This window comes from Telmatherina bonti (genome assembly GCF_933228915.1).
Source record: "Telmatherina bonti genome assembly, chromosome: 14".
Classification (NCBI taxonomy): Eukaryota; Metazoa; Chordata; class Actinopteri; order Atheriniformes; family Telmatherinidae; genus Telmatherina; species Telmatherina bonti.
The window spans coordinates 7,568,377-7,578,683 of NC_136612.1; the positions used below are offsets into that span (position 1 = coordinate 7,568,377).

Here is a 10,307-nt window from a genome sequence, read left to right on the forward strand (position 1 = left end):
CACCTGCTCCTCGCCTCTCACCATGAGCAACTCCAGAGTGGAAGAAGGTCCAGCCCCTCTCGAGGGTTCTGGTTCCAGAGCCCAAGCCATGCGTCGAGGTGAGTCCAACTATATCTAGCCGGAACCGCTCAACCTCGCGCACAAGCTCAGGCTCCTTCCCCACCAGAGAGGTGACGTTCCACGTCCCTAGAGCCAGCTTCTGCAGCCGGGGATCGGACCGCCAGGGTCCCCGCCCCTTGCTGCCGCCCAGCTCATATTGCACCTGACCCCTACGGCTCCTCCCGCAGATGGTGAGCCCACGGGAGGAAAGGCCATTAGAGGGCTGCATAAGTACGTACATTTAGACCAGAGCTGTGTGCTTTATGTAAGCAAAATAATGATAAGTTTGTGGAAAAACCTTATTTTTAAAGGGCATTAGAGGGCTGCATAAATCAGGTTTTTCCACAAACATCATTATTTTGCTTACATAAAGCACACACCTCTGGTCTAAATGTAAAGATAAATCTATCAGTACAGCTGCCAGCCAGAAGTTTCATACTTTGTTGCATGTTCTTGTACTTAACAATTCATTCCTGCTGTAAAATGTTCAGGCTATAATTGATATTTTATTTGTTGTAAGAGTCAAAACAGAGCCAACCCCCCCGCCCCCCCCCCCAAACATTTTTTTTCAATATTTTTTTAATCCACTTAGACCAAGTCAGGGTCACAGAAAGCTGGATCCCATCACATCATTATCAGCAATCATTGGGTGAGAGGCACCAGTACACCCTGTACCGGTCGTCAATCCATCACAGGGCCATTTATTCATTAATTATTTTGTTTTAAATTAACTTTTTGATTAAATCAATTCAAAATATTTTTCTCCCAAATATCATACTCGACAGCCTAAAAAAATCCATCTCCAGTTAGCAGGAAGGGTTTGAAATATGTAACCAGCAACGCAAATAATGTACAGTAGTGGAGTAGAAAGTGCAGAAGGGCCCTGTGCCTGCTTTTGCCTGGGGCCCCGGAATCCCATAAAACCACCAATAAAAAACCTGATCAAGCCTCAATAACATAGAGTTATCTCAGGGTGTACACAGCAAGGCTAAATAAAACTTGGAGTTTTGGCATTGATGAATTTGGGAAAGTAAAAATAGGAAATGATGATGAAACGATGAAAGAAGAAAATATGATGGACCAGGTAATGGTCAAGCAACAATCAAAGGTGGGTATTGAAGAGATATCTATCTATCTATCTATCTATCTATCTATCTATCTATCTATCTATCTATCTATCTATCTATCTATCTATCTATCTAAATAACTAAACATTTACCATGAAGGACGGGTCAGTAGACTTTATGTATGAGTTCTTTCAGACTGACACATTTCTTGGGCGTCAGAACATTGGTGATTACTGGTCAACTGGCTCACATTTATACCAGTTTAACCAGAACCAAAGATGAAGGAAGGACACAAACATCTTGGAGATCTTGTCTTGAGGAATGATGGTTAAGTTATTAGGATGCAGGTTTTTCCCTACCATTACATGTAGGGAGGCACCCCTTTCCCCCAACAGCGACTCCACCCTCCCAAGAAGTGCAAATTAATTTTAACCCATCCTCTCATGGTGGTTGACCATGCATAATAATATCAGCACATGCGATCTAGCATTCACACAAAAAGCTAAACTGGTGTTTTGGACAGACCTCTTTCCCTTTTATTTCTGCACCCTGTCAGTCTCAAGTTGTAATGCACACCACATGTTTGCTCCGTTGTACGTGTGTACGTGACATTCCACTTTCCCTCTGGGATGCATGAAGTACCTTTTATTTAATTTAATTTGATTTAATTTTATTCCAATACAGACACATATTTCAAGTAACTAAATACATCTTATGCTAAGAAAGTACTTTCTAAAGATAAATATTATATTTACTACAGAGCTCAATCACCAGGGGAGCACCCTAAAAGTAAGTATTGACGAGCACTGCAGCTAGTAAAGATGAGAAGATCAGCTTTTCATAGCCTAAAGGCCGCTGCCTGCCACTGTGAAATTCCAGCAACTAAAGAGCCCCAAGTTTTGCTTTAGTGCGAGTTAGGAAATCCTTTTAATTAAATTAATCTGAATTAAAAATACTTTCCTTTATTTATGGGACATTTGATGTTGTGGAAATTTTATGTTCTAACTTAAATTTTCATGTATTTTATAATCCTTAGCATATATTAATTTCTGATGGTTGTTGTGTATGTCTGAAGTGGTTACGCTGAACTAAAGAGCTTAGGCTTGGTTACACAGTGTCTGCTTATTCTCCTTACAGACATAGCTAATGTGTGGAGGCCCTGAGATGTCTGCATTCAGACAACTGGGATCTGATTAACTAGAACACTCTCTTCCTTTGAAGAGTTTTACAACTAATAACAGACCATGCTTGTTTAGAATAACATAGATTCAGGGCAGGCAATTGATGCCCTTATGCGAGGGTAAAAGGATGGTTCAGTCTGGAACTCGGTTAGAGCATTTTCAGACTTTCCGCCCCGTCGGAACGCTGAACTGTCTCTCTAAATTGCAATTTGTATTTCTCTGTTCTGTCCTAATTTATGTTCAATAAACGTCGTAATATTTTTTACTTCAGAACCAGACTTCTCTTCACTGACAGACTTTTTTCCACTTAAGTTGAATTGTTTGTTTTTAATAAATAAATAAACATGAATGTTTTCTTTTATATTCTTTACCTGCTCATCCATTCATCACACATAAAAGATGTTATTTATGCAGGAGGAATGGTTAGGTTCTAAAATAATAAAACACAGTTAATCAACTTTTTTATATTTAAAGTACTTTCCCATTGGGCACACTGGGATTAACACTCAATGTGCAAAAGATGCCAAATGATAGACGGATGTTTGTAGGAAGTCTGCCTCAAGCTTCTCAACCAGCACTGCAACAATTCAACCAGTTGCATCTGCAGATGACATTGAAATGCCAATCAAGCTTTTCCACCTCTCCACCTGTTATGTACTGATTGAACTGGATTACTGTGAAAGACTAATTGACAGATTTTTATTCACTCAGCCTCTGTCAGTCTCTGTCCACATTAACATAAGATAAGATAAGATAAGATAAGATAAGATAAGATAAGATAAGACTTTATCTCGCAGTGGAGAAATTCACTGTTACATAGGCTCTCAGAAACAACAAGGAGGGTGCAAATAGTAATGAAAGATGCAAACAAAGTAGATAGTGCAAATAGGTAGTAAATAATAATAAAATAAAAATATAACTAAAATCCACTACGAGTTAAAAAAAATCTAAACAACAAGCAAAACGAGCAAAATACTATATACAATGCACATTAAAGATGTGATATACAATATATATATATAAAATATAATATATATATTTATATATAAGATATATACATCTGTCTATACATACAAGGTATATACAACATAAACAATATTTTCCACTTTTGTGTTTTTGATTTCAGAGGAGCTGATGTAAATGCATTTAAAACACTTATAGTTTGCTCATAATTGGCTCATCATACTTATTATTAGGCACTATAACATCCATGTTTAAGTAATGTCATGTTACTAACTGCATGGAGATGTAATTTCACTAATATCAAGAAATGTTTTTTATTTTTCTTATTTTCTTATCTTACTCTTTTTGCAGTTCATAACTGGTTTATCAGCTATCTTGGTGCCCATATCAAGCACTTGACAATGAGAAACATATTGTCTGAACCATCTGCTATCCACAAAGGTGTGTCTCAGGGCTCCTTCTTGGGCCCAGCTAAGTTCTCAATAGATGCTATTAATGTACAGCTGCTGGCAGTTTTAGGATGCGTCTTTATGCTGATGATACAATCTTGATTTCATTTGGCCTGCCTCCTAATTCTACAGCATCCAATTTGCAATTCAGCCTTGCCTTTCCAGTCTTCACTTCCATTTCCAGTGCCCTGTTTAAAAGCAAAAAGGGAAAAATGTCTATATATAAAATGAATATATATATATATATATATATATATATATATATATATATATATATATATATATATATATATATATATATATATATATATATATATATATATATTGAATCCTTCAATCATTTTTTTTTATTATTCTTTTAGTAAATGAAACAAAAACTGGTATCATTCATTCAGCTCATAGTTAATTCAGAATCTGACATCTAAAAATAAATAATAGTTTTTTTTCTCAATCAATATCACAAAAAACTAAAATCAGGATGATTTTGGAATTTTGATTTGAAATTTTATATAATAGCTCATTTTTACACAGTGCAATGGAAGAGTAAACAAACAAAAAACAGTTTATTACTCAAAACGTTGGTGAACCTCTGCATGACTGGAGCACATTGAATATTATATCAACACTTGGAAATCACAAAGGAGAACTCAGCAACTTCCAGGTCACAGAAATCTGTCAAGTTAAATAGAAAAAATCTATTTCTGTTCTTCATCTAGATTCATAATCTCAAATATTATCATCTAAGTGCCATAACAGGCTGGCTATGGCACTTTGATGGTTTTAGATATAGTTTTATTTTCCTTAACCATGTCCTGTCCAACAGAATGAAGGTCCAAATAAATAATTTATGGCTGAATTTACATGTTAATGTTGGACCTGACAAGAGGGTGAGGGCAAAAGAAAGGAGAGCAAAAACAGACAAAAGAGAGAGTGAAGAGAAGAAATGAGGATATGCTGGAGTGAAAGCAACAGCTTCAGATGTGCAATCTAAAGACGAATCCGGCAAACGGCTGCAGATGCAAGGAAGCAGAAAGCCAACTTGCTATATCTTCAAGAAAAGCAAAGCTGGCAATCATTGGGGGCACCTATTAAAGACCAACAAGCTAAAAAAAGATCCTGAATCACAACAACAACATCAGCAACACAAATAACAAACATAAATATATCTTAGTTGTTGGTGACTGAACCCACAGAACAACACAGCGACTGGGTCAGCATGCATGTTGGTAAATGTGGGGCAAAATATCAGACAGTAATCAGTGACTGTGCAATGATCAGAGGTAGACCAGGCGACCCTCTGGGACTCATGAGACCAGCGACACCTAAAAGCATGAACCTCAGGCCGCCCGCCACAGAGACGACCGTTTATCTGCCCAGAAGACAGGAGACCTTCAGCCAGAACTTTGGCCTTGGTTTCTCTACGTCATCCTACAACTAACCTAATGTTGCCATATAACTGGAACATGTACGTAGAAAGGAATATTCCAGCTGTGGGATGAGTCCAGATGCAAGAAAAAAATATAAAATGGAACTGAGTCTTACTTTTATCATTTCATACGAACTACTGTGAGGTATAAATAATCTGGAGAGATATCTGTAAACAATCCTTATTTATATAAAGATTAGGCAATTTAAATAATGTATAATGAGAAAAGTCAATGCAAAAACTTGTAATATGTTAATATGTTTCATTCAAATGATAAAAATCTATAAATCTGTATATCTGAAAAAACGACATGGTTGTAATCAGCTTTAAATGTTTATGAACATCCTTACTTACACCAAACTATTATACACACTGAACACACACCAGTAAACCCTTTTGGAAACCAGCATGCTAACTTTTTAGAATAGATTTAAACTTTGATTTAATAGATAAAATTTGAATTTCACACCAAAACGTGAGTATTGTATTTAATGTTGTTTTACTGGATACAGTTTATTAAAGAAATGCAGGAAGTGTAAAACGTTTCAGGAAATTTCCAAGTTGCATTAATACCACTACAAAAATAACTACGATGTGATCTCTGCAGTATTGAGTTGTGAATGAATTTTAAGACTTGCTTAGCGACGTGAAATCAGAGAGAAGCTCTTTGTTCTGAGCGGCGCAAACTGGAGGAACATGCTCCGCCATTTTATTCCTACTTAATGTAATTCATTTAACCTCAAAAGGATGAATAAAAGGGTTGTTGTGGCATTATAGAGCAATGAAGCAGAAGTAGAGCTGTTTACAACTAACGCAGTTCATTTGCACACACTCCCTAAAGCTCATTTTCTGGGTCGTGTTGAAACATAACGAATAAATGACACAATCAGACTCTTCTGGAAACACCCTGAAGTTCAGGCGGGGTGTTTATTACAGTAAAATCCCAAACACAAACGTGTGATATATTCCTACATGAGTTGGTGAGTTTGCCCCCCCTCACACGAACAGAAATGTCTTTGTCTGATTGCGGGACGCAGCGGGATGTCCTGCAGCATAACTCCCATACCGCCCTGTCAGATCTTCCTGAGAGATGTCACACTTTTTAATCACGCATCTGCTTTTCATAACCTCTGAGGACTGATTGCAGAAAATATCCTGTAACTCCAGCAGGAGGAGGTGGAGGGAATGGATGCGTTTCAACTTCACTGATAAAATAAAGACAGCAGTCCGAAGAGCCATTTTACAGCCTTCAGCTGGAAACAAGGAGACCAAGGAGCATTTCCACACGGCTCGATTTACAAATAAATAAGTACAAGATGTTGGATTATTATCAGTTCAGAAATATTAATTTTGTCCCAGTTGTAGGATAATTAAAACGAAAAATGAAACAAGTTTCCACAGAAGTTTCCATGTGACTACAGATAATCTTCTTCTATATTAATTAAATTTGTTTTGTTTTCTACTGTAAGTCTTATTACCTTTTGTATGACCATGTGAGAAATAATCATAAAAAACATGTACACATGTTCTAATTTAATTTAATTTGTTTGAATGTTTACTGAAACATCTCTGCATGTTCACGTTTGCTCCAAGTTGCAAACCCTGTAAATATTCAATACAATTTTTGCGCAGTGAGTTTTAATTTATTGCTTTTTGCTCCTGCAACACAACAAGATGAAATCAATTTCTTTTATTTTTCCTTCTTTATGTTGTTAAAAAAAACTTTCAGAAGCGTAAAACCTTGTAAACAACCAGAAAAAGGAAACTGCTGCTGGCGTGATCAGAAATGTCGTCTCAATATATGTTTAAACCATTTCATGGTAGATGTTTGTGGATTTAGCTGCAGGAAAACCTACGTGCACGCGCCTGTTTCAACTCAGCAAAATTAAATGATGGAAAATATTTCAAGTTTTTTTTTTTTTTGTGGCGACTTTGAGTTTTATATTTTATTCATTTGGACGAGAGGAGACGTGAAGAGAGAATTGTATCAGAGCTGGAAAACTGCCTTTAACCTTCATTTTAGTGACACGGATGTGTCGACAGGCCTCCTTTTTTAGAAACAGGAAAAACATGTAAAAATCTTTTTTACTGTGGCCGGATGCTGCTTTACAGCTCTCATAAAACGCTGTTAAGTGGTTTGTTGCGTTTTAGTCCAACTAAAATCAATTAACCTTTGATGAGAACTTTACTTTTCAATTCCAGGAACATAAAAATGTAAAATGATGAAATAAGACCGAAATGAAGAGACGAGGCAGAAGTTTCTGCTGCATTCAGACAGAAACGCGTTTAAGCTCCGTGGTGTGGAGAAAAAGCAGCTTTTCTACCGCGTGACTGATTCTTAGTGGGTTAAAGGATAAGGCCCACAGTGTCAGCCATTTTTATCCAACCCACTCCAGTGTTTCCAATTAACACGCAGACTGTTTCGCAGCTCAGCCCACAGGGTGGAGGCCCTCTGGAAATGAACATTCCCGCAGCCTGCGGTCTGAGAAGAGACAAGTTCCACTGAGAAACATCCCGGGCATGTCGACCTAAAGTCTAAACAACAGGAGCTGTAGTTTCAGAGACACAGCAGCTTTAGTGACCTTCAGGTTGAGTGGCTCTTCTCCAAGCAGAATCAATATCCCTCCATCATTCCTCTTATGGTTCTGGATACAACCCATGGTTCTCTAGCAGAACATTTAGACTTTTCAGCCTGCTTCCTTCTGCACAGGAGAGCTGAAATTACAGCTGGAGAGAAATCTTCATGTCGGAATTCAGACTCACTGCAGAAACAATTGTCCGCCTTTCTTGCTGCTTCTACATGAATTAGAACAGCTGATCAGTTTATTTCCTGTTCCAGTAATTGTTTTTTTCCCTCAGTGGATCTGAGAGCTCCGCTGCAGCATACCTCCATGCTCATAAATAACAGCCTTAACCCCCATAAGCGATATAGTTCATATTTACTTGTCATAAATAACAGCATTAGCTGCATATGCAACCTGCAGATCGGATTTATGGCTGCCTGAGTAGCTGCCGCGCATCTCCAAAGAGTCCAATAATCCATGTCTGTTATAATCACATATAAATACAGACTTACAACCTCGGTGAAGGCAGATGTTTGGACTTTCGGCCCTTCCGGTCCCGTGACGCTCCTCAGGTTCATCCCTAAAGTTGTGCAGATTCTTTCATCCACAGATGTTGCTGATGGAGTTGTGGGAAGAACTGGTTTCCACACAGCGCAGCAGAACCAGCTGTCCTCCCTACAAAGCTGGGCTGAGTGTCTCCATCCAGTCCTGGGACCACTCAGCATCCTGCAGCCAGCCGAACAGGAGTGTCTGCAGAAGTCCGCTGTGCCACAGGCCGTATATAAGCCCTGTAAAACCAGAGCAACCGCCCTGATCCACGATTTTATTACGGTATTAAACAGACCCCAAAAATAGATGAAGTAGCTCCGCTGTAAAGACAAGAGGGAGAACCATGCGGGGTTTAATGGCGCTTGGTAACAAAACGACTGTTAATATGCCAATAAAATAATATCAGCAGCTGACAGAAAACCTCCCAAATAAATACATAATGCAGATACACCCCAGTGAGCTTTTCCCTCCATGCTGGATCTGGAAATGTGATGAGAAACACAGAAAATATGTTTAAAAAATGTGTTCATGAAAAATAAATAAAAGAGCCAATTTGATCCAGTTCTGACATCTTTTAGACCAGAATGGCTTTTGTTTGGATTTTATTTAAATAAATGAATAAAATGAAATGTGATGTCTCAGTTTGTCAGATTTCTGTGATTCTGTGTGCGCGTGCATGAGTCTGAAGCGACAGTTAAACTTGATCAACTTCTCATTTTCCTTTTTTTCTGTAACGAGACAATGTAGAAAGGGTGAGGGTGGGGGAGGGCGGGGGGCGGGAGGTGGTGTTACAGGATGGATTTATGCTTTTCCAGGCCCGAAGTAAAAGTCCGGCCAATCAGTTTGCGACTCTCGCGCACAGCCGACAAACCCCCGCGCGCAGCGCGAGGCTGGAGGCTGCTCCAGGGTTTTCCTCTGTAGTGAGCAAGTTGTTTGGAAGAAGGGGTGACAGAAGGGAGAGAGAGAACGAGAAACAGAGAGAGAGAGAGAGAGCGAGGTGGGGGTCGAGGGCAGAAAAAGAGGAAAAAAGGAGCGAGGAAGGTCTGATCATGTCTCCGTGCTCGTTCTCCGGTTAGAAACGTCTGCAGATAATGTCAGAGGATGTCCATTTCTGGGACTTTAACCAACTACTACGTGGACTCCATCATTAGTCACGACAGTGATGAACTCTCAGGTCCAGCTCGCTTTCCCAGCATCCAGTATTCCAGTTCCAGCTCCGCCGCAGCCGCGGAGGGACGGCCGCCGGTCGGCGCGGCGCACGCGGGGAACCCCGACTCGTTCCCATCCTGCAGCTTCCAGCCCAAAGCTCCGGTCTTCTCCTCATCCTGGAGCCCGTTCAGCACGCACCACGGCGCCAGTGGCCTCGCCACTGTGTACCACCCTTACATCCCAGCCCAGCACGTCCCCGCCGCGGACACGCGCTACTTACGCTCGTGGCTGGACTGTCCTCCGGGCCACTCCGAGTCTGTCCCGGGACAGAGCCAAGCGGGCCAAGTCAAGCTGGAGCCGCACCTCGGCCATCAGGGCAGGGAGATCCCACTGAAGAGCGGCGGCCAGCACCAGGACGAGACCACCAGCACCACCTACATCCTGGACTCAGTTTCCTCTGCAGCGCGTGAGCTGGGCCACCATCCGGCTGCCATCCCGGGACGCGGGTTCGAGGACAGTAAGAGCGTTTGTGAAGGGAACGAAGACAAAGAGGGACTGGATCAAAGTAAGTTGTTAAAGCAGGAAATAGCGCGTGGGAAGGGGAGAATGGAGTGGGAGATTGTAACTGCTTTTAATGCTGCCATAAAACCCGAACAAAGAGGGGAGAGACGCTGGACCCCCAAACCCCCCACCGTCCACCGAGCTTCGCTCCCACATGCAGCCCGTTACCCAACATCTCTGTAGCTTACACACACACACACACACACGGACCCACAGTTTCGGAAATGGACATAATTCACACACATGCACACCATATTTTATATATATATATATATATATATATATATATATATATATAT

The 10,307-nt window shown here is 40.2% G+C and overlaps 1 protein-coding gene across 1 annotated transcript in view; it reads left to right on the top strand.

Moving 5' to 3' along the window:
• Positions 1-9,274: 9,274 nt before the first annotated feature.
• hoxb9a (homeobox B9a) overlaps positions 9,275-10,307 on the top strand; it is an 11,977-nt gene continuing 10,944 nt past the window's right edge. Inside the window, exon 1 of the mRNA XM_079253454.1 lies at positions 9,275-10,012. Coding sequence (XP_079109580.1) covers positions 9,400-10,012 — 613 coding nt within the window. The 5' untranslated portion in view covers positions 9,275-9,399. The remainder of the gene's footprint in view (positions 10,013-10,307) is intronic.